At 37.7% G+C, this 26,234-nt stretch overlaps 1 protein-coding gene across 3 annotated transcripts in view; it reads right to left on the reverse strand.

Annotated features, from left to right (window-relative positions):
* The window catches only part of LUZP2 (leucine zipper protein 2), a 215,788-nt gene that overhangs the window by 21,455 nt on the left and 168,099 nt on the right, over positions 1–26,234 (reverse strand). For all 3 annotated transcript variants that reach the window (XM_074586277.1, XM_074586279.1, XM_074586278.1), the window contains one exon: positions 23,890–24,054. In XM_074586277.1, the coding sequence (XP_074442378.1) occupies positions 23,890–24,054 (165 nt within the window). The remainder of the gene's footprint in view (positions 1–23,889; positions 24,055–26,234) is intronic.

The raw sequence follows: 26,234 nt of genomic DNA on the forward strand, positions 1-26,234 counted from the left end.
TCATTTGTCAAGAGTTAGGGGAGTTATCTTGAAGTTTTCAAGCATTGTTTGTAGTATTTCCTACTACATAATTCTTGCAGTTAAAGTCAATTTCCTTGGGGAAAAAACCGGTTACTAACCACCTCAAACCAGTGGAGCTCATCTCTAATTGAATATCCTTTCTACGTGAGAGCCAGTGCGGTGCTGCCTGAGCTCCAGAGAGCTGGAGGATGACAGTCTACTGTCAGCGACCCAAACGAAGCACCCTCTCCAGGGGAGTCCACCACAATGTGTAGCAAACTCACAAATGTGCTTAGAGATAAGAAAGAAGCGCAGAAACAGACAATAAAAATAAAAAATAGGTCACCTTCCTCTGGTAATATACAAAATGTATTTGCATTTAAAGTATGGAGTGGAACCCCATTAACTACGCTCAGGCTTCTAGACAATTCTACGACTCTGTGACTTAGAGTTTATGTTGTTGCCCAAACGCCTCCGAGACAGCTGCAAAGGGCTGCTAAAGGAGACAGGACTTGTGGGAGAGCAGTGCCCTTCTACAGAAACAGCTGGAGAACTATTCTAGGGCACCTAAATAGGCAGTGGATGCCAATTTAAAGCAATTCCCAAAATACCTAGCTATGCACACAAAAAAAAGAAGCCACATCTGTTCATCACTGTGCTCTGAATTCTGCTTTTTTTTTTTTTCCCTAATACTGCTTATTTTGAAAGCGTTACGTATTTCAGATAATTTAAATACATGTTTTCTAGTAGAACCTTAAACCAACATTTCCAGTTGCCACCCCTCCTTTTAACCGCTGCAATTTCTTATTTATATTTCCAGGCAGCTGAGGGGAGGGGAAAGCCTCATGAAAATGTATGCAATCAGGTTTCCCAGGAATGGTAAGAGGAGCTCTATGATGAGTCACTGTACCTCAGTTTTCAACAGAGACAAAATGATGCGTTTACTTACATTTAACTGCAAACGAGACAGAGGATATCTAAGTCACAGACTTTGAGAAGATTAAGCAAAAGTAAACAAAAGAGAATTCTGGTAAGAAGAAAGAGAGAGATAAAATTACCTAAATTAACTGAAAACAAAACTTAGAAGTACTTTTCCCTATACTGACCTTGTGAAACCCCAAAATAATAATCTACATTAAGATGAGGACAAAACATCACCGTTGTCTTGTCACATAGCAGACGCACATATGCTTGTATGAAACATATGAGACAACGAAAAACTGAAATTATTGGGGTCAGCTGTTAGGTAGGCTGTTCAGGAAAATTAAACACTAAAGAGAACTCCATATATCACACAATTTTGGAGCCTAGTGATGTTAAACATTTACAGTCCAAATTATATTTTAATCAATAATGACCACCATGAAAGAATCTAAGTAGTTCTAAGTAGCGCCTAGTGCACCCATACCCGACATGAGTGCACATATAATTACGCATAATTTATAATACCTAGTATATAGCATGATATATAATCTCAAGATAAATAATACGTTAATTTAGATATAATTTCACACGTGTGTATGTCTGTGCCCAAGTGTGAGAGAAGACAGAGACAGCACAAGATTCAGATTAAATATCACCAGTCTCTACAAAATTCATTTTTTTAATCAGGTCATTCTAACGTCCAGCTTCTTATTCTTCCTAACCGACAAGATAAAAAGAAAATTCAATAAACTATGATATTAAAAGGTATGCTTCCAAGATTTAAGAAAAAACAATCTGACCATTTCCTAAGTCCCATAAAGCGACAACTTCATGAGAGTCAGAGGAAGTGACAGGTTTGTCATTTTTGGTATGTGTTTTTCTACATTTTCTTCCAGAAGACGGTTAATGTTGAACAAACTGTTATTACATTTGCCGATATGTTTCGATTTGAAGGTCACTGCAAGTTCTCAAGAGCATGCGTTGTTCTTTTGGGGTGGGGGGTGCATGTGGAGGGTTTTTTGACAGTACCCGTTTATATATTTTCAAATACTCTGTTTATCAGAGTCCCCATTCACTTACAGAAAGGACACTGAGGAGGCAATCTCCTGCTTTTTTATTTTATTTTTAACAGGAGTTGAATGGCCCTTATGCGTTAGAATATTTCCTAATGATAATAATAGCAGCAAGAAAAAACTACTTGCAGATGGTTCATGATGGCTTACAGGAAAAAAAATACCAAAACAGAAAAATTAATCAAATAAACTATTCACTGTGAAGCACTTGTTCCATTCTAAAGTTGTACGTGTCTTGGATAGCCTATGCAGTATTTTCCAAAGTAAATGTTTATAATGCTCAGGCTATCAAGTGCGCTAAGCAGAAATAAAGCAGAGGAAAGAATGACAATTCTGCTCCCCTCTTTGCGAAGGGTGGAACAATAGGATTGACACCGATACTTTCTGAATGCGTATAAATGTGAAATAATCTGAGCGCGGAGCATTAATAGCTATTTGATTACCCACAACTTCTTTGGTCGCTACTCATTCCCTGTAGCAATTCTATGTTCTCTTGTTTTATGCTTCAATCTTCTATTATTAGAATCTTTGGTATGGAAAAAAAAAAAAAGAAAGAAAGTTAATACAATAAAAGTATTTTAACCTTCAATAAAATGGTGTCTTGCACTTTACATCTGTAACTCTCTCTAAAGCTGTGAATACCTCCATATACCACCTCCCCCCAAAACATTGCTGGTCCTAAACAGCTTATTTCCTTCTCTTTCACATTAATAGGGTGGAGAAAATCACAACTGGCCAAAGAAGAGCCTGAAGCCTAGAGCTAATCATACAGCAATTCCTTAAGGCTCGTACAGCCAGGGAAATCTTTAATCACTCCCATTAGATCTATATAAGATCTGATAATAACCCAGCAAAATCTCAGTTTGGGTACATTCTGACAAGCTAAATTTGCTCTATAAGATCAAGCTAGATTTTTCTAGCGTGCACCTTTTTGCACTGTGCCTCTTGCAGAATTAAAACTAAACTAGACAAAGAAAAATCATTTAAAGTGCAGCTTGATTCCAGTGACAACAGAGCTAACCCAGATAAGTCTGAAATTTATTAAGCATTGACTATGGAGGATATTCAAGCATGTTCTGCGTACAGGGCCATTCTACTACTACCATACGCTTTTGGGTGATGCGAACTTGTGCAGATTCTTTGCAAAATACACATTTGTAGTTTTCAGCAGATAACAGAACTGAGAACTGCAGCTAAATGCATCAGGAAATCTTCTGTAACGTAAGAAAAAACTATTGAAATGTGAGGACAGATGGCATCCCGACAGTACTCGAAATGGCACTGCATCATAACAACGCCACAAACCCCAGCTATTCAACTTGGAGGGTCACTGAACAGGAACATTTTCCAAATGAGTCCCAATTACAAAAGCACCTGTGCCCAGTAATTTTATCCTAATTCAATGAAAAATGCAACACATTTAGCATCATGAGTCTTCATAATTTCTCATTTATTACCTCTGGTGAGTTAGCCTATTGTTCACCCACTCTATTTTAATCGAGGACATAATTGCAAAGTGAATTTAAAGGACAACTGGCTTACATTCGGCCAAAAGCAAACAGGTCGATCTTTGCTAAAAATATCCAAACTTGTTATTCACATAGTAAACATAAACAAAGTGTGCTAACACAAATATCACGCTAAAATTTGTATATATGTAAGAACCTCTAAAATGAGCCCACGGAAAGGAAAATTACATCCTGTCAGTATAAAGCAATGCAAGATTTCAGCGTTATCATCAGCGAGTGACACTGATTCCACAACAGAAACCGGTGGAAATGGTAAAATATTTGCTTTGTAGGATTATCTGTTGGGATTTTGTCTGTAACCGGGTAGGTGTTCCCACAGCTGTCTACAGCTTCTGTCTCACTTTAATCGTTTGGCTGGCACGTAAAGGGGAGAAAAGTATCTTTTGAAAAACATCTCCTATTTTATGAGTGCATACCAATAGTTCAAAGTCTGTGTCTTAAAGCACAAAAACTAAATTAGATTCATATAATCCAGTTAGGAAATTTAACAAGTCCTATTAGATCTCTTCTACCCCATCGGCAGGCGTAGCTTTTGTCAATCCTGGCTTTTATAGGTGAGAGAAATGCTCTATTGCTAGACAATTTGCTTGCTTTGAAGTCAACCCGGCTAATGATACAAACATTTTCTGAAGACGGGTGCTGCCTCTAATGATGAGGCGAGGTGTGAGCTGCATACATATGAGGTGTTTTGAGGACAGCTGAATGCTGTGGGAAAGCCTAAGACATCAGGGGTTTGGTCCTGCAAACTCGCCGGCACCACCACAACAATTTCGGTGGAAGCTGAGCAGGCTCAGTGCCTTTCCAAAAAGGGTGGAATTCCTATAAGACATTCCTTGCCTCTCTTTTTTTTTTTTTTAATCCCCAAAGGCAGCCTTTTCCTATGACCTTTCCGGTCTGAGATTTCCCTCAGATTAATTTCCTATTCTGTCACACATTTTAAAGAGAACGTTTGTGTGGTACTACAGGATTTCAGCCCCGAGTTCAGATCTCATGGCACTCGAGTTAGGTCGCTGGGTTATGCTGCAGACAGGTTCATAATTCATCTGATAGCGTGTTGTCAAGGTCCACAGACAGCCTTTGCATAAATATGGATCCTAAACCCTTTATTTATATCACATAGGCATGTATATGTCATTGAATGTATTTAAGAGCATAAAAATATCATTGCTAAACTGCTTTCAAGGCACTTTATTGCACCCAATACACCTAAACCAATATTACCCAGATAAAAGGAAAAGTAGAATAACCTCTAAAATGGCCAAGGAAAGAATTACATTTGTTACTGAAGGCTCTATGGAGTTGGCCTAGAAATATGATTGGATTTGCCACGTAACGTATCAAGAATTTCTTGAATTATCGTCCTGTTAAAGGACTTAGTAATAGACTTCTGGCATCCGTATCACTAATCATTTGTATTTCAATTATAAAGTTTTAATCTGTTGTTTCTGTAAGTCAAAGAAAAGAATTGGGGCTGACTTGAGAAATTACTGGGTTTGTACATAGTAAAAGCTGTATCTACTTTTCATATCCCATAATTGTTCACAGGATCCGTTCTGTGGAATATCTATGCTACAGACCTGATATAAAGCACTTAGATATCAATATTTTTCTAATAATTTTTTAAAAGGCAGGATTAGCTCTACTATGTTTTCCTGCCTTACGCTAACAAAAGTGTCCTTCAAATCTTATTTCTGAGCATGATTTTGAAATCCAAGAAAGAGAAACTGATCTTCAGTAGGACTTTCAGGGTCTACTACGACTCTCTGGCAACGTAGTACATGAACATCATTTCCAGGAGATCTGTCTAAGTACAAACAACAGATTTTAAAATCACTTTCCCCAGAGCAGCTAGAAGAGGACAGTCCCGAGTATATGAATTGAGACTGCAGAATCCCCGACAGCTCCACTCAGCACCGTCACAGTGCTCCCTCTCTTTCTGGGTATTATACTTTCTACCTACTTCTGCTCTCACCTGCAGAGACCAGCCCAGATTCGTAAGCAATTTAGCAGTCGGAGTGGCTGAAGACAAAGACAGAGAGATACAGAGCACTATCTGACTGCCCTATGCAAATCGGAGCCTCAGGGTAGCTGAAAATTCATCACCTAGATAGGGCTGCTCATTTTTGAAAAAAAAAAAACAAAAAAAAAAAAACAACCAAAAACCACCCCCAAAACCCAAACCACCCTCCTTAAACACAGAAATTAAGGACAAGGTATCAGAAAGCATGTAAGGGAAAAAGCAACCAGTGTGGTATAAAAAAAAAAGACAGAAGCATTAGAGATAAATAAGTAAAAAAGAACAAATACAGTACAATTTTATAACGTGTCTGCCTGCCACTAACTACAGCAGAAAGGGTTATTCATGCAAGGTTGTCTCCATCTCATCCCTCTATTTTTAATTCTTGCTTGTCACGTCAGAAATCGAAATTTATTTGGAACAATGAAAAAGCATGGACCTGGTAACAAGCAGCATGCTCAAAATAGCTCTCCTACCATGTTTTTCAGTAGGCGGTGCCCCTTATTTCATAGATGAGAAAACAGAAGTACAGCCCGGTAAACTGCAGGATCACTTAATTAGTGGAAATAATAGGAACAGAACTTCTTTTCATCCAGTTGGCCATGCTCCATTTTACATGGCTCACCCCACACAGGGACAATAAGTGAAACAACAGTCAATTAAATTTAAGAACATTGTGGTAAAATACAGAAATAATTCCATCTCCAAACAAAGGCAAATATTCTTTTAGGCCCTACGCATGTGAAGCGAGTGAATACATTTGAGACTTCCTGAGACTGCCCGTGCATTTGAAATGTAAAGCTGAAAACAGATATAAATCAGGACGTCAAGTAAACCGCCGTTTACATTCTGCGTAGGAATACCAAAGCTTTAGAAAGATGCTATGTTAAAAAGTTAAAAAATTAAAAATATCCAGCTGCAGAGGACAGGTTGTACAAGTGCTGTGCCGCCTGGCAGGGTGGCTCTGGGCTTTCGTTTGTATCCTGTGCTAAGACACCTACCACGTCGGTACTCCACATTTCTCTAGAGCGCCTAGGGATCCATTACTGTGCACTTTGAGAAGCAAAAAAGAACAAAACCCAAACAATCGGAACTTCTTCAATAAACAATACCTACGTTTTAATCTCTAAATGATGTATCTGGAGACGGGCTGTTGGTTTTTTCAGTCTTCCTAACAGAGATTTAGGCGCGCTTGCTGGGATTGGAGAGCTCAGGTCAGCACGTGTGATGTAGTACACTGAATATACTGGAAATATCTATGCACAAAGTTATTGTTTGATGATGGAGGGTCACCTTGACCAAGTTTAATTGCTTTTAGCACTTAAATAACCCTTTTACTGCCTTTCAACAGAATTTCTGTGCAAGTCAGTAACTTTATTTTGTAGATTACTTTATTTTGTAGATTACTTCAAAGAAAAGCTAGCTGATGTGCTTCTGCTATTTTTGGCTCTAAGTTCATATCGAAACAATTCCATGCAACTCCACTGAGGTTAGCCTCAGCGTATGTTGTATTTTCACATTTTTCTCCCACTCGATTTGCAGTGGGAGTTAGACATTAGACTTTTCTGTCTTCGCAGGTCTCTAGGACAGTGCTCTGTCACATTGTGACAGAAACATGAATCAAGATGAACCATGGAATCACCAAATCATATATATATTTTTTTTTTTTTCAAATGGCTCCTAATTTGGAACTACAGCTGTGCTCAACTTCACGATGGTCCAAACTATGATATTACATTCGCAACTGGAAATGGAGAGGAAGGCAGCTGGTTGCCTCACAGTTAACATTTGCACGACTGAGCTCAAGTTCTAGCCCAAGTTCTGGAAGTACTCTGGCATCTGTAATTTATTGGATAGCAGAGGATGCCCACATGTAAATAATTAATTTGTATGGTACTCTAAAGTCACTGTATCACCCTGCCTACCTTTGGTATTCACTCAATGGTATAGAAATTTTAAATGAATAAAAAATAGAAAACAGTTGACCAAATTCTGCAAAAACTGATGAGTGTGACGTACTGAAGATACTACATATCTCCTTTCAAACCTTCAAAGGCAAACCACAGCAGCTATAAAGTCATCTTAAGTACAGACAAATCAAAAGTTGCTTCTTCTGTACCCACACTTTCAGCAGATCACTGTCAGAATTGTAAAAGTTTTTCCCCTCTGTTCCCAGTGAGACCTGAACGTGCACAATCACTTGAAAGTTGAAAGAATCATGTGTTATTCTGACTTGGATCCTTAATATTAATGAAGAAATAACCAGTCACCTTAACAGAGGAATATTGATACGAATCAGCATAGATTTGATAGAAATCAGCAGAGAAGCCGGACTGTGTTTCTCGAAGACATGCTATGAAGACAGGACTACATTCAAGTTCCCACGCATCTTCAGAATAAGGCTAAAATCAGAAAATTATTTAAAAACTCAATGTAAGACCCAGTCCGTTGTCGCTATTCTAAACCAACTGGAAACCTCGCTGAATTTTTAAAATGAAGGAAAAAAAAAAGTTAGAAAGGTAAAACTTCTATGTGCATAAAACACACCTGTAGTTTTGATTGTGTATAAGATTCTTCTAAATGCTGTGAGACTGCTTCTGTTTGTAGTATAAGTCATTTGAGGCATCCCTTATGTTCAAAGGGCCGTGGAGTACACGGAAAAGGAACATTGCAAATTGTGTTCTCAACAGGAAAAAAACAAAACCCCTTAAGGGCTGTAATCAATTTTTAACAGGTTTGCTAGGCAAATAATGAGGAGAAGGTCAAAACTTGGACTTCTAAATCCATATAATAGTCATATATACTGTTCCTCCGTGGGAAAACTCGCGAGTGAAGCGTTCCCAAAGTTTAAGAATAGGTATGGCAGATTTTGGTTACACTTCTTTTAGCAGGGAGAGCATTTACAGATGTATATGGACATGGCGCAAAACATTAGAATCCTGTGTTGTGAAACTAGATTTAATCCAAAAGGTTTCCTTAGCTCTTCGTACTGGTGCCATACACACTAAGGCACAAAGTACAGAGGGGCACTGGGGAAGGGAGGGTGTAGCGAGGCGGGGGTCGGTCTCTTCTCCCAAGTAACAGGCGATAGAACAAGAGGAAACGGCCTCAAGTTGTGCCAGGGGAGGTTTAGGCTGGATATCAGGAAAAATTTTTACACTGAAAGGGTTACTAAGCATTGGAACAGGCTGCCCAGGGAAGTGGTTGAGGCACCATCCCTGGAGGTATTTAAAAGACGGGCAGACACAGTGCTTAGAGATATGGTTTAGTGATGGGTTTTGTCAGAGGTATGCTAATGGTTGGACTCGATGATCTGAAAGGTCCCTTCCAACCTGGGCGATTCTATGGTTCTTTAAAGGAAAAAGTCTTGAAAATGCATGCAATACACGTGTCTACTTCAGTGCTTCTCCATGAATAGTCTGTCAATATTTGACAGCATAAAACTGCTAAACGTAACAAAAGGACTACCCTCAATTTTTATTTTCCTACGCCCGTTACTGTGGTTATTTGCCCTCCCTTAGAAGGGCTGAATGGCAGGAGCAAGGACACAAATCTCAGCACAAAGCACGAGAGAACAGCTCTTTTCTCCCTGCAGATAATACACCCACGCTGGATCAGTGACAATTTAGGCCAAGTCGTCAGCAAGTACAAGCGTGCTGTCTTACAGTCACGAAGGATTTTCTTCTTATCCTATTCACATTTCTTCAGCGATGAGGTCTTCCATAGCCCCACATCGATCCTTTCATACGCAAAATAGTTTACAAATAATAAACCCAAGCTTTTATATCGGCTTTCTTCTGAATTATGTACAACTCTTAGCCATCTGAATTCAAAGGAAACCTTAAAGCTGAAAGACTTCTCTCCCTGTGTTAAATTATCAAGATTATGTTACTTCTTTCCACATTTATACATGAGCATTTTTTTTAATTTTTTTTTCTTTAATTCCCTGAACCACTCATCCCTTCATCATTCAGCAAAGGCTTTTCACAGTAAACCAACAAGATTAAGGCAAAGTTTAGATTTGGAGATGAGTCAGATGAAATACGATCCATGCATCTGTTTATCACTTCTTTTGTTGTGGCTAGACTGTCTGCTAAATACAAATGTAGATTTTCTTCAGGTAACTGAATAATTTGAGCAATTACCTGTATGAACGATCACAATCCCATTTGCAAATATTTTGTCGCTCTTCTGTGGCAGGTGCCATGAGCAGCTAATGGAATTCTGACCTAGAGATGAGGCATCTCTTACATTTATCGATTAAAACAGTTTCACAATATGACTCTTAGTAACAATGACTGAATAAATTTTCCTGTTATTAACCTTTTCTCCCAGATAAGCTATGACCAAAAACTCAGGACAAGTTTGTCATCGGCAGTGGGACAGATTTTCTTCAGGGTGTGTGAATCACTGATGTTCCTTACTGTATGGGTACAGAAGAACCCATTGTGTACAAGCACAGAGGAACAGACGGTGAACTTTCAGTGGTTATTGAAAGGCTGAATATTTGATCAGAAAATAATACAAAAATCACTATAGATAAACGCACATAATAATATAATTATCTCTGTATAAACACGCGTATAACCATTGGTATTTTCATTCTAACTGCACTTGATCGGTGACAGATCTGGGTAACTTGATGAATAAAAAAAAAAATCTTTACTTTGGACCAACAATATGACCTCGCAGATCAAAAATATAGAATAAGCATCCTGCTCAAAGCCAGTGTAATTTCAGGTAAACCTAGCGGCCGAAATTTCAATTACAGACGTTCCTTCACGGTAGAAGAATTTGTGAAAAGAAACTGAAGCAGCAGTTATGTATTTTCAAGATTAAACAGGAAAGAAAAATGATAAATTCTGACGGACTTCATATCAGGAACTATAATACAGGGGAGATTATAAACAAAAAGTTCAAATAATTAAACAAGCCCATACTTCATGCACTTAAAGTAACACAGTAAAATGGAGTAAAGCAACTAAAGGTATTAGCAAAAATCTTTAAGTACTCCACAGAGGTTTAGAGATGGGGATGGGTTAGAGGTTGTAGATGTGTTTTGGAGCTGTATTTTTAGTTGAATTTTTTAAAATAGAAGCACTAACAACAACGTTGGCAATACCAGGGGCAGGAGAAGCAACGGCAAATACAGTGGGGGAAACAGAAGAAACGGATTGTTGGGTTTTGCATTGTAACTCCCAGGTCTGCTCGGTACACGTGGGCTTTTATCAAAGAACGTGCGTTTTAGAAATGCACCAACTTTTTTATTGCGCTGTTTAATTAAAATATTAGGAAGCTTTCCTCTCTAAAAGGAATTCATCCCTTTGTGGTACTTACAAGTGTAGTTTACCGTCTGCTCCTGGCACACGCGGCCGTATGTCCCTCACAGGTCTGCTGGTACCAGAAACATTCATCTCCATTCCTGTTGAGAGCTTTTCTAATCAAGTACCTAACTACTGGAAAAAAATCGAAAATAATCCTTAAAAAAAAGCCAGCAAAGGCTGCCAAATCTGCCTACAAAGCAGGAAGAATCAGAAAACAAAGCCAGACGGAGCTTGCTTTGAACCAGCGAGAGGCTGCTGGTTCTCCTCGCTTCTTCAGCTGTCTCTGCTGTCTTTTCTGCCGGCTGAAGCTGGACTGCTCTGGATGCTCAGGACAGCTAAATTAAAGACAGCTGGGGTTATTCTTTGTACTTCATTACTGCAATAGGAACAGGAATGTATTAATAGAAAAATTGTAAAGCCCTTACTACTCTCTACAGTTATGCCAGTGTACTAAGAATTACAGATTTTGGTCCCCGTCTCCTCAATATTTGAAGGGTACTAAAACTACAGAAAATGCATTCCTGCCAGAATGCCATCACATACTTCCAAACTGACTGTTCCATGGTCATGTTAGTATTATGACGCCTAAATAAAGAGCACAGAAGTACTTGTACATAAATTCAGCCATGACGAATGCCCGTGTCTGTAGCTTACAGCACTTCTGTTCTGGAGGGTAAATTGTGTTTTCTGACAAATTACAAATACATGGGATGTACATTTGTATTCCCGTAAAAAAAAGGTGGTTTTAAAGCTGCTCTACAAAATACACCTAGTACTCCTCGGACCCTTTGCATAAAGTGATTGGTGAAATATTTGTCATTATAAGATCTGAAATTAAAAAAGAAAATTAAAATAAATAGGACCATAATTAGAAGAGCTTCAGTTTTGACATCTCTACCTTCCTAAGTTTTCCATAATTCTTGATCCTATGATCAAACCTAATGGTTCCTATAGCCAATAATTCAGAATAATGAAAGGTAGTCTAAACCCAAATTTCATCGGGATAGTGGCAATCGTCATAGCAGAGAACAGGCAGGATGTGCAAGGTAGCTGTTGTATGTACTGTTTACTAATGCATGAATTTGTTTCCACATCAATTCTTCAATCACATTTTTTCCTAGTAACTTTTGACTTAGTAGTATGTCATGTGCTTATCTGTGTCCTTTTTCTTCATCATTTTGGGCTGTTGCCTGGATTACATGCCAGTATGTAATTTGCCAGGGCTGCACTGGAGTCAGCTCTGATATATTGGCTTGACAGGGAAAGACATTTTCATGCAGGCTCTTAAAAGTACAAAATGCATCATTCCATGTATTTGGAAAGGGCTTAACTCACATTAGCTCAGTTTCGATAATAAATAATAATGGGCTGGACAGCAAAGTCCTAGAGCCTCAGGTGGCTTTTTCCTCAGAGCAGTAGATGCTTCTAGGGGCACTCAGCAATGATGATACAATATGTCAGATGCTAAATTACTGTGTAATGAAATTTACTGTCCTGGTCCGGATTTTGTCTGTTCAGCTCTTTTATCTAATATCTAAAATCCAAAATACGCTTAAGGGTAACAGAGAATAAAGGGTGGTTGTAATTCTGCCTGGCTGAACTATGGACTGCAGGAGGAGAGGGAGAGTTACCCAGATTATTTCCTTCTAATGAATGTCCACGTAGGAACAGGCAGAATCTGGGTCACAACATGCAAAATAGGAAAGAAGGTCTGAGTTTTGTGCTTATAAGTCCTTTTTGCTGAATTTCTGGTACTGAGGACATGGATGAAAGCATTAGTAAAGAGTTTTTATGCAAGTGGTAAATTAGTAGAATAAATTTTTGAAGGTATACATCAAAGTTTTTGTAGAAAATCTTTGGGGCAAATATTACGCCAGGTGACACTAGCTGCCACAAAGGTTTCTTCTGTCCTTACTGTGTATCACAATGTAATAAATCCATAGTGTAAACCGAATTTCACTGATGCCAAAATATTACTCCAACATAGCATTAGAGACAGGGGCTAAACAGCAGAAGTCTAGTTTTTGAGTGGTCTAGTTACTCGTGAACACTTATGTCCAATGCCAGAATGCAATTAGTTCATTCGATATGGATCATATGACTTCAAATTTCTTCTAGTAACTGTTTGTTTAGCAGTAGCTCTAGATGTCTATTGTAAATGTATCTGTAGCTAAAACAACAACACAAGGAAACAGAAATAATTAGGTTTGAAAAATAGGAGAAGGTTTTGTTGCATCATCATACATATAGTAGGTATTGTTAGAGAAAAATCTTGTTAATATATTTATATGTGTCAATTACCTACATCGCATTGTATCTAAACCCATAATTTCACTTTCCCTCAATAGTTGCTCAATTTTAGCGTCAGTTTTCTTATAGATTGGGTATGTTAGAATACCTAATATTTTGTAGTATGCAAAGTTCAAGGATGAAAGGAGGTTGTATAGAGGTGGGGGTCGGTCTCTTCTCCCAAGTAACAGGCGATAGGACAAGAGGAAACGGCCTCAAGTTGCACCAGGGGAGGTTTAGGCTGGATATTAGGAAAAATTTTTACACTGAAAGCGTTATCAAGCATTGGAACAGGCTGCCCAGGGAAGTGGTTGAGGCACCATCCCTGGAGGTATTTAAAAGACGGGCAGACATAGTGCTTAGAGATATGGTTTAGTGGTGGGTTTTGTTGGTGTTGGGTTGACTGTTGGACTAAATGATCTGAAAGGTCCCTTCCAATCTAGGTGATTCTATGATTATATGATTCTATATATACATCTTTTCAAAGGGGTGCTCTAATCCTGGAATTTCTGGTATTTTAGGGTCATGGAAGGAAAAGTCTAGAAATTTAAATCCCATCTATAAAAGCACAAAATGCACTTTGCACAAAATGCATGAACATTCAGGACACATATTCCTAAAACAGTACCCACAAAAATCTGTCCAGGATTAATTTGTCGTCTTGTTTTTTTATATTATTCAACCGTACTTTATATTTCAATACCTATTAGATTTTTTCTTTTTTATTTTAGTTGAAACTAAGTGTTAATACATTTGGACAAGAAAGCAAATTCCGACTCTAGGCGATTCTATGGTTCTAGGATTCTATGGCTAGAGAGCTGAGTATAAACTCAAGGGTAGAACTACATGTATAAATAAACCTTTTACTTCATATATTAATACAACGTGTATAAATATACCTTCTACTTCTTTTCATTTTCCCATTGTTTCTAATGTTTAAAAACAGGCTATCCCTTCAATGCAGAGGAGAAAATATCAAAACTTTCTTTTATAAAGCTATTAAGATACTTAAGCATCTTAAGGTGGGGTTTTTTTGATGTTATAATACTTAAAAACTGAAACATCCGAATAAACACATTCCTTCAATAACCGTCTCAATTTGCTACAGCCGTCACAAAGAAAAAAGCAATTAGCTGTGGGGTAATGAACATTGTATAACATTTCTTACACTTCAGAGCTGCAATAATACACACAGCGTCAGAATACGCTTTATAGGCAATTACAGCCTTCCTGGATGAACAAAAGCATCTACCGAACTTACAATCACAGACATAAACATCTGCATTTTCAGATAAAAACAAAGCCAAACGTGCCCAGCCCAGGAAGAGTTAGAGACCCCAAGAGGACCGACCTGGTGAAGCTGGAACCCTTCTGAACCACGAGCCGAGTGTCAAAAATGAGGTCACTTGGAAAAATGCTTTTCCTTTTGAGACTACCATTTTTTTTCCCCAATCGTGCCTTAAAAGTTGCTCTCTTATTGATTTAAGAACAGACAGGAATCTGGGCAGAGGAAGCTTTTCCAAAATAAACTCTGTTTGCTTCCAATTGTCCGTTTCTTTAAGTCCCTTCTAATAAAGACGGCTGTTATAAAAAAATACCTGACAATACGATTACCTTCATGACCACAGTTCCATCAACAGAGATGAGAATTATTATTTTCCAAAAGATACGAGAAAATATGATTCCATAAATAATCCATAAACTACCTCAAAATATTTAGTAATAAAAAAAGATTCAATAGTCATTTATTATAGGACTCAATTTTTGCCACTTCAAACAGTCAATTTAAGCGCCATCCATTTAACTTTTAAGGATTTAAACAATTATAGGCTTGATACTAAAAGTTTTTTTGTTTCAATTCAATGTCTGCTTTTCCATTATATGAGAGTGCATTCCTTCAGACTATTTTACTTTCTTATTGACTATAAAATAAATGACATTTCAGATTTATAAAATAATAAATGCAGAATAAGGGGGAGCTTAACAATTCTGGAAGATGGTGAGACTTCAGGTGTAGGCCGGTAGGAGATTTCTTAAATCGCTCAAGACTAAATTGAATTTGAATGCCGTGGGTTTATTATGTTCTGCATTTCTTCTGCTGTATGATTCAATGCAATGTTTTTAAGCAAATTGCTAGAAAATTCCCATTAATGGCCAAAAAGCCCAGCGTCAATCAATATTTTCTTTCTGAATATTTTCCAAATCACGCCTTTGCTCAAATCAAAGAAAAAGATCACTTAACTATCGCTGATGTTTCCCACTTGGCTCCATATACACATATCAAGTGAAACTTTATAACAGCAGATTAATAATACATATTGTATACAGAATACTGCATTAATAATTTTTAAATAAATCCTTACAATATCCTTGAGTAGCAAAATTCCTTTCGGAGTATGCTTTCACAATTGCATTCAAGTTTGCACGCCACTTAAAATGATTAATTAGATCCTCTGCGCATTTCGTGACTTCTGAAACACGCGACAGCGGTAGAAAGAAAGTGCTAATACTAACAAATACTAACAAATCTTGAAATAGGTTTACTAACGTGCAACTGCAAAGGCACATACATTCAGTTTTGTTTTCATTGCTCATATACGTATACTTTTTTAATGAAACATGTAACAAACACGTCACCTAGGAAAGTCACAAGATAAACCAATATGTTACTGTTCTTCTGCTAAAAGCAACTTTAACTGAAATCAGAAATACTGTGTATTTCTCCAGTCATCTCTGCTGTCACCGGGGGGCAGAGCAGGGGAAAAAAGAGAAGCGTTAAAGAAACCATCACCTGATATAAGATATGAGTAGGTGAGGAAAGATACCTCTAAAACAACAACATTGGAAAAGTAATTAAGGGGTTCTTTTCTTTTTCCCTTTTGACAGAAAAAAAAGACAAGGAAACTTGTCCAGAAAGCTGCTGAATGTCGCAGGACGCCTGAGGCTGCTCCAGCACAGGGGCCTGGTTTTAGGCTGAGACAGAATTTTGGAAGACAGATATAAGCTGTCTGTGCTGATCCCCAGGTCCACGCGAGCCCATTAGCCATACCTAACAATTTGGCTTTTGGATGTTCATTTAAAACATTCTCAAGACATTTCAATTTGACATACTCATGTCCCTTTCAAGCACTGTCAAGCCGTAACCCACAGTATTCCTCAGACTTATTATGTGCTACATCGTGGGAGACTTTACAGAAACATCTGATAAGTAAAGGCATTAATTAAAAAAGAGGTTATTTGGAGTGAGACTTTGGAGTATTTTTCACACACAGGCAAACTGACCTGCAGTTAAGAGCCACAAAAAGCGCAGTAACAAATGATTACCAGTTACCTCTTCAGCCCATTAGCTCATTGCTAATTTCAGAGCTGAACCCTGGGGTAATGGGCCGGTCCAGCTACTTATGCTCTGTAACAAAGAGGAGTGAGGTCAAATAGTTAATGAAATGAAGATAATTATAAAGATCGTGTCGTTGAAACTTGAAGGAGAATGATATTGTTTTGGGGTTACAGACTAAATAAGAGATGCCAGGTGCTGTCTTTCCAATTTCCCTTGATTGTACTCTGTCAGAAATAAAACCTCTAAAACTAATTTACTATCAAGATAATGTGTTAATAATGAAGACTTCTTTAAAGGAAGTAATAAGAGCAAAGAGCTTCAGTTTTCAATTTAATGATCTCTGGTGTTAAACGGTTTCCAGCATGTAATAAAATTTTATTAAAAATTAGCCACTGAAGAAAAAGGGCTGTAGAAAAGGTCACGTGGAAGCCTTCTGAGGCGACAGCGAAAATATACTCAATTCGAAGCAAATTCTGGAAATAAAAGATATGAGAAAGAGTTGACAAACTCTTACGAATGATCATTAAAAACAATACAAGACTATGGTTGGCATCTAGTTGATCATAATGAGAATGAAAGTCTATAAGACCAGGGAGAGCTATAAAAAGCAGAACAGGAGAGACTTACATGAAGAAACAGGTCATGCTTTTGCAATTACATTACCTTTTATCTTTTTAAAAACAAATTTCTCACTACATTAGTCTTATGGATACTGATAGTACCTGAGATTTTTATGGTGAGTACTTTAGGAGAGACACGTATTCGTTACTTTCTTTGAAATTAAATTCAAACAATGGAGAGCGTCATTTTTCAATGCTATTTTATTCTCATAATGTTTATGCATCAGCAAAGGGTGAGATGATTGTATGCCATTACTGCCCATTACAAAATGTGGCTGACTCTGCATTTAGTAATTGCCTTTTTCTTTTTTTTCTTAATTATGGTTTTCCCCTCCCCGTGCTGAACGCAGTGATCTACAGGTGCCTGAAGGCGCAGGTGTCAGCGATATCTCATTACCTCTGGCAGAACCAAAGTTTGAGGCAACAAAAGTAGAGAAGCACTGAGGTACCTCGGAGGCTGACTTCCTAAGGCTTTAATGGAGAAAAAAAAAAAATCTGTTCACTGCTCTCAGTCCTCTTGTTGTTTACTTATAGCTGACCATGGATATTATAGTTTGTGCCCTCAGGCTCAACCTCTGTTTCCCCTGACAAAGTCATGAGGATATATATACACTACCTATTTTTCCCTCAATTGTGAGCACACAATTAATTTCCAAATAAATCCAAGTGCGCAGTGCTACATCTGTATTGGTTTGTAATATCCTGAAGTTTGATTAAGTGAAAAGTTTTGCTAATTTTTTCCAGTCTGACCTTATATTTTATGATCTCTTTGAAACAGACCATTTACAGCAGACCGTTTAACAAAGCGGCCCCAGACAACACTGGACCCACTGTTCTCTCAGGTCTGAATGCTCATTGTATAGGAAATGAAATAGCCTAACGAGATTTATTATTCTTAAATTTAAGGAAGGGATAGATGTCAGGAGGGAATACGTCAGAAGGGAATTAGATAATGATGCTGAAAAGTAGTAATTTAGGAGAAATGATGAGGAGTATTTTGCAACAAAGAACAGAGAATAGAAAGAAAGCAGGGAAACAGAGGAAAAAGCCTGAGTACTAGAGAGCCTTTCTCTGCCCTCATGGTCTGAAACACCAGAGAGATGCAGAGAATGACTCAGGCAACAGCAAGGAAGTACGCAGCAAAAATCAACGGAAAATTGGAAAAGAACAAAAGAGCAGTCACAAATATTTTACATTTTAAAGCTTAGGTTTTCCAAATCCACAAAGGAGAGACTATGTTACCAAAAGGGGATACATATTGTGAGCTTCAGATATCCGATTCATTTCACTAATAACTTTTTAAATTCAGACTCGCATCTTTTATTTTTCAGAAGACCATTTGCCCATCTTTCTGCCTCTGGGATGGGGTTATTACACACAAGATTTGGGGCGCTTCCTGACATAAAGCCATAATGTCAGTTTGAAATATAATGCCTAAAGAGGAATAACTTACAAGTTATGTTTTTCAGCATGTTACACAGAGGTCTCCCTGAGTAAAAATACTCAGAAACATTTGAAAAGCTTTCAGCATCTTAATCTTTCCTAAAAGGACAAAAATAAGTCCGTAATTATATGTGTTGTTTCATAGGTTCTTGAGCAAAGAATTTGCAATTGCTTTGTTCAAAGGGTCAGAACCTTCATTTATATTGGAATACTATGATAAGTTCTATGAACGCTAATAGCTCTGATTTTAGAAAACAGAAATTATTTCCTTAAGGAATTTGTTCTGATTTAGGCTTCTTTCTTGACCTAGAAAGGGAGAGAGTGGAGATGATACATTGCTACACTCAGCTGGTTAATTTTTCATGAATCCGAAGCTGTTCTGTTAATTTTCCAGGACCTACAAAAACGGTCTTAAAAGACAATTTAAAAAAAAAAAAAACCAAAACTTTTTTCCATCTTTGTAAACATGGATTGTGTCCAGCCAATCCATGTCAAACATTTCTTCATTCCTTCAAAACGTCTACGTACATTTTTAAGAATACACACATGTAACCATAAGGTATTTCAAATTTCTAGCCAATTATATAATTATCTCCTGCAGTATTATCTGCAATATGATAATAATTGCATAAATAATATTTAGTGCAAATAATTAACTATGATATTATTATTTTACTTAAATATTTCAATCAATAATTTTTACTTTTGTAGAATGAAATGGATAAAGTCTAGAGCTGAAGAAATATTCTGGCTTCCTAGATAAATTATAGATCTTTATAAATAGGTTATTAAAAAAACCTTCAAAACCCCTGATTAAATTAGTGAAGAAGCTAAGACTCTCGACACTACCATCATCTTGTTTTTTCAGCAGTCTTGCTCTGTGTCTGTGGTAGAGGCTCAGTAACTCTGCACTCAGAATAACTGTGAGCTTAAATTTAACCTAAATATATTATTTCTGTGCCAACACAGAAAACTCAGCCTCTTGATTTCCCATATGGCTGTTTCAAAACGCTTTCCAGAGTCTACCTTGTTCCTTGACCAACTTTCCAGACTCGTACCTTCTCTGAACAGTCTCACAAGCTCTCAACAAGAACACATTTTTAGGCTTAATAAAGATATAAAGTTCCTCAAGCTCACTTTGATAGGAAAGGAATGAAGTACTTAATTCCAGACAAAAGGAGGACGGCCCATAGTGCTTTAACTTTTCTGAATTTTTACATTGATCGACGTATGCTGGAGTCCACAATATTCACAACATACGAGGCAGAAGCAACAGCTCCTTGGAGCAGATTTTACCACAAAGCGATGCATTTTCTTGTGAGATCTTTACATCTTTTCAAAATGGAGTGGCAGCTCCCCTCTCAGTCTGTACTATACATTTCTACAGCAGGAGAGTGCCCATTCAGCCTCTATTTCCTCCATCAAGTCTGGGACACTGAAGTGGCATTCACGGGTGGTCTTTCCACCTACGCTATGTACAATATAGGAGGGGCTGTTATTTTTCACTCTTAAAATAGTGCAGTTCGCCAAATACACAGAAACCACAGGGCATTTATAACAAAGGAATTCGTTTGGGGAATACAGGAGACAATGTTGTTGATGTTTCTGCATTAGGCAAAAACACTATAGAGCAAACTAGTCGTTATTGTGGTACCTGTGTCACTGTATTCCCCATCATTCGTGTAGTCAACCTCGTTACTGAAAATAGACTTGTCTTCTCTTTCACTTCTGATTTTGGATTTTGGTTTACTATTAATTTTCCACAGTGTTACTAAAGCTCATTTGGTTGCATTTGGAGCACAGGTATAAGTACACGGCACAGCCAAAGATATTTGAATGATAGCTATTATTATTTTTAATTATTTTTTTTAAGGTATAATGTTAACCTTTTTCAGAAAGAGGAATTAAAGCAAATGGAGTAAGAACGCATTCCATCTACTAGCTCTGTATAAATTCAAAGTTGATTCTTATGCTGAGATCCAGTAAGTGCAGAAAATGCCGCAATGGGAAGTCAGTACCAGTGCCCTGATTCATTGATTATACCAACCTACATTCCCCACAGCAGGCAGCCAAGTCAATGTTGTAGTTTCCGCCCATTAACAATACTCTTTAAGTACCCAGGTCATCTGGAGATTAAAAAGGAAAGCGGAGTTTCAGTCCTCCTCCTTCCTCTTCATTTTTCTCTTTCCTCATCACCTCTGTAACGGGCATGAGACAAGGAAATTGCTACAGCAAAGGCCAAATCCCCCAACTCTCAACTAGTTTGGAAGCATTTTCCACTGGCAGAACACAGAAGGTTATTGCTGCGACACTACAGCGCAAAAGAAACTACATAATAAAAATAAGTGCCAAGTTAAAGACCTCATAGTTCAGGATTAATGATCAGCCACGTCGTTATGCTTGGGTTTAGCTGTTAGTGTCATTGAACTTGCACGCACAAAGCCCTAAATCCATTTGTAATGGTTAATGCTTTCGGCACCGGTATCGGTGTAATGACAGGTACTTGACAGGGAAAATGGGTTCGGTCTGAAACAGAAGTGCCGATTCAAATGGTAAATTCTGTATTTTACATTCGTGCACACTGTAAATATTAACTCATTTAAGACACGTCACAAAATGCACCTCAGACTGGTACTGCTTTTGATCACTTTAAGGGAACTTTTTCTACGATTTAATGTACTAATTTCCCATTACTGCCCACTCTTTCAGATTACTGACCTATCCGGAACAACAACTTTTTTGCACTGATTCAGGCACTTCTGAATCAGTTCTGTGCACTGATTTGCACTGATTTTTTAAATCTGATTTATGCTTCTTTATGTCACATTCTCTAGGAAGACCAAAATACCTCACCAGGAAATGAATTTTTAAAATGAACCTTCCCAAGAAATTTGGCAATTTGCTTTCCTAATTATCCTTTCTACACCATGTTCTTGTGTTAAATATCATCTCTAACAAGCACTCAGGTGTTATGGTTACCAGTTATGAATACAAATACACAACCTACGTATTTGCACCTTTTTCTTATAAAGCAGGAAGCCCCCCAGTCCCAGGGATGATTGTCCCTAACAGATACAGGTATCATATGATGTACCCTTCAATGGATTTAAAATAAGTTTGACATTTGTAGAAAGCAATTTTTAGGCTGGATGAGAATATCTTTGAAATACGATATTTACCAGACAAAGCATCATTTCTTTCCTGAAGGGAAAACTGCTGCTTATCAGACGTGACAAGATGCATAAGTGCTGCTCATCTGAAGTTCCCATTTTTACATACAAAAACATATTTAAGTAACCACACACATTTATATTCACCTAAAAATGCTAACCTGCTGTATCAAAATGTTTATGCAAACCAAATAAAAAAAAAACAAAACAAAACAACAACCAAGTTATACCTCTGTAGTTAGAATTAGTCGGTTTGTAAGAGGAAGAAAAAGCCAAGGAAAAGGTCCGTAGGAATGGATGTCAAAGAAAAACGCCTTCTATAATACAGCTCAAGCACAGAGGGTATAATTCTGGACTGACTACGATTCTTTGACAACCTATTTCACAGTAGCAGATTTCAGTGGTTTTATAATCACAGATAATGCACAGATTTATAATAACGAGGTGTCAATGTGTGGAAGAAGAGGACTGCAGACCATTATTTTCTCAGACATTTTCATGGCATGTGCCAAGTGCAGAGAAATGTGAGCAACATCCATCGAAGAGGCAGTATAACTTAATCAAGCACTTTTGGACACCGAGGACGAAACGCTGGTTCTCGAAAGGCTGAAGTGTGGAAAGTCTGATACGTTTTACAAACAGGAACATTAAACACAAAATCTATATCATCGTGAAAAAAGAAGGAAGAGCATTCTTTGTTTCAGTCAAATACAAAAAAATCTAATTCTAATCTTTACGCTGCATTCCAATTTATTTCGTTGCACTATAGTAATACTTTTAAAACCAAGAAGACCTCAAATGCTTCAAAGGCTCTGACCCTACACTGATCTTAAACACAGGCCGTGTGGCGTGCTGGGCCTCATCCTTCAGCACACCTGCGCTTTCACGACAGAGGCACAAACCCTTCCAACCTGAAAAGAAGGACAATAAGAACAAGGTCGACGATCCTACAGCCACATTAATTAGGAAAAACGTCCTCCTGACATCCCTGAGTGAAGCTCAGACTGCCTGACCTACAAAAGAAGAGTCCACTCTCCCGCAGAACATAGAACCAGTGATCTCAATCTAAACGAGCACCGACGTCCCCATGTGCTGCTATTAATTAATACAGTGCTTTGTTTCCAGAGGTAGTAATTTTGGGGAATGAAGGTTTCTTCCTGTAAAACAGTTATTAAGAACCAAAATCATTATTGTAAGCGTAGAAATGTGAGATCCAGTTTCATAATTACATTCTGCTTTCTGAAATCGTATTTTAATTACATACGGAAAGATTACTAATTCTTGGCTTCAGCCTCTGTACTAATAGTGGATATCAACAGCTGCCGTATAAAAATTACAAATTGGCTATGAGTTAGCAATTCTTATTTATATTTCAGGAAAGAGAATTGGAATTTAAAGAGGACATTAAAGTGTCCTTCAGTCATTCTTCTGTAAAACTTCCCTTTTAATTGAAATCACAGATTTCTTCTAGATCTATTGAATTGGTTGAATACATAAGCAAAATGCAACCCTGGAGATGAAAATTATTAGGACCGTCGTTAATTGCTTTAACTCTTGACTGTATTAAAATGCTCGAATCTGTTGAATCAAAACACTTTTCATCAAAACCTTTTTCTCATGCTTTCTCCTAAACTTCCTTTCCCGTCTTGCATCATTGGAATATTCCCTATGGCCTATCATCAATTCCACAGATCCCTTTTGGCAAATTCGATTTGGGTGTCACAGACGATTTTATGTTTTTATATCAGTCTTTTTCATTAAAACAACACGATAAGCAAAAAGTGTCTTACTGCTTAGTGCTGTATTACCACAAACTCACTATCAGTGCCTCACAGGTAAATAATCCTAAGAATTAGCATCTTCCCTTATTTTAGATGCAAATCCATCTTCCTTGTAGATTTGGTATGCAGACATGGTCCATTTAGCAAGTGATAGATAGAATTTTGTTCCTCAGCAAAAATAGTAGCTGCTTCCCAACTTTAAAAAAAAAAAAAGTTTATTGACATCAGAAACAGGCTTAGAATTATCCTCAAAATTCATCCTAATCTTTCAATGAATTTCAAATCCTCCTTAGTTCCAGTTTGATGCTCTTACAGGACAAACTTTCAAAGATGTTTTAGAAAAAAAAAACAAAACAAAAAAAAACCGAGAGAGAAACCATACCTTGGTGCTTGTCACTTGAAATGCAACTTTTGAGCCCTTTGTAAGCGGGGATGTCAGCTTCTCAGCTGGTTTTGAAGGGATTAGATTCATAGCGGGAGGCTGATTGTGCAGAACGGAAGACAGGCAAAGCTGCACGGTCTCCTTCAGAGCTTTCAGCTGTGAGTCCTGGGGAAAATAAGAAATCATCACTTCTCTAAGGTGCGTTATTATAAACAGAATTGCTTGCTTTCTCTCTCTGCATTAAACCAAACACTTATGAGCAGCTGCTGCTACTTTTTCTTATGAACAGAAGAAATTGAGGCTGTTTGAAGCAGTTTTTTTATATGATTGGGTTTACTGCGCATTACACACCAAACTGCCTAGAGAGTCCTTGCACTTTTCCCTTTTCTCCACGCTGTTTTATCCACATCAATTATTGCAAATAATTATTAGATATTATTTTACCCGAAAACAAACAAAAATACAATCTACAAAATATCATACAGTGTCCAGACTTTTACATATAATAGTTACAGAGAAGGAAATGTTCACTGGTATTGCAAAGACACAGACTTTGCATGGAATTTTGTTTATAACGTTCAAAATACTTGGTATTTATCCACAGATTGCTTTTAATCCAACAAAGGCAACTCCCTTCCTGAGCATATTATGCTGTTGCAGGGTACAGTAAATAAACCACAGGTCTGTTCACCTGTTAAGAATATGATTGTCCAGATCCACCACTCTCCATCAAGCCAAAGGAAAACTTTTAAGCGGTGAAGTGCTTGCAACCCATGTTAGAGCGAACACCGCTACTTTACTCACGGAAATACAGAGAGAAGCATTAATGAAAGTAGCATTCTGTCACTGAAATAAGCTGAGGCAGTAAGAACAGTGAAATAACTACGGTGCTGAGGACATCTCATTTTAAATCGTTGCTCCTTCACAGCAAGTCACTTAGAGTCTGATGTTAGATACTGAGGTAACTTCCTCATGCTCGTTTCAGGTTGAGTTGGGCAGCATTTGGCCTTTAAAAATATCTTGCTCTTATTCTTTTCGCCAAGATACATGCCTATAACTACAGGCTACATCGGCACACTTTAACCTTCAAAGATTTTGCTGAAGACACATAAATCAAGGATAGTGAGGTATGCTATGGCAAAAGTTGATGGAGAATACGTGTATATGCAACATCTTATACACTACATACTATGTATGTGAAATATTACACACAGAAAATAAAAATCTTACAGTTATACGAACTGCAAGCAATGGCATTCAGCATATACCACCTTATTTAGTTTATTTGCGGAACGAGTGTTTTTTAGAACCTGACAAATATGCCATGTTTTACATCAGATACATTCCTGCGTTCCATTTCAGAGGCAGTTTATCACCTAACTGGAAAAATCCGAGTGTTTCTTTAAAAATAAACGAAAATAGTTAGTAGGGTACATTTCAATGGTAGGATCAAAAGACAACCACAAAAAGCTACTAATGCGCAGCACAATAAGGAAAATCAAAGAAATAGGAGGTGGAATGGAGTTTGGTTTGTTTGCAAACAGACAAAATTGAATGTCTTTTCCTGAAGATGTGTGCAGCGAGGAGGAATGCTAGATTACCATCAAAGAGGACAGCACTTTGTATGAATAACTACTTATTAAAATGTATGAACCTTGAGTCAGACTGATATGTCTCTGACCTAAAGGCAACGTCAAAGGCAAAGGATTGCTTTATCCATCTGACTCGGGGATCTTTTAATTTCTAATTGACAACAAAAGATCTTAGCATGCTTCTTTTCATGTAATATGTCTTTCCCCCTACCTTTTCAAGCACAGAACGTAAATCACCATTTGACGTAGTCAAAATAAGCTCAGACGCCAAACTGGCAGAGGTAGCAGACTGTCGAATTTTGCTTGAAGATATGGACACAGTCATTAACAGCACTGTACGACCCATGTGCTCCCTACAAATCACGCTGATCGAAACAGCACTCCTCCTGTCCAGAAATCCCTCTGGATAATTCCTCATCCTCTCATCTCCTGTCCCTGCCATCCAGCCCTTGTTCTGCCTTGCCTATGGCGAGCCATTTTGCCATTCCAAAAGTAAAAGCAGAATATTTTGTTTTCGTCCTGTGGGTAGCAAAATTAAATTTGGATTTTGCTGACAGGAGATCTATAAATGGGCGGCACAAGAGTATGACATAAGGAAACACTATGGGAAACAAGGACATTGTTTAACAAAGTTCTCAATAACCTTGCATAGATGTGATGGTGGTCAAAACAGGCTGCTTGCTGGTTAACATACTGCCAACATGAGACACGTGCCTTCAGATTTCCCAGATCTGTTCATGCTCTTGTCGTGCG

Source organism: Larus michahellis, chromosome 4 (assembly GCF_964199755.1).
Source record: "Larus michahellis chromosome 4, bLarMic1.1, whole genome shotgun sequence".
Classification (NCBI taxonomy): Eukaryota; Metazoa; Chordata; class Aves; order Charadriiformes; family Laridae; genus Larus; species Larus michahellis.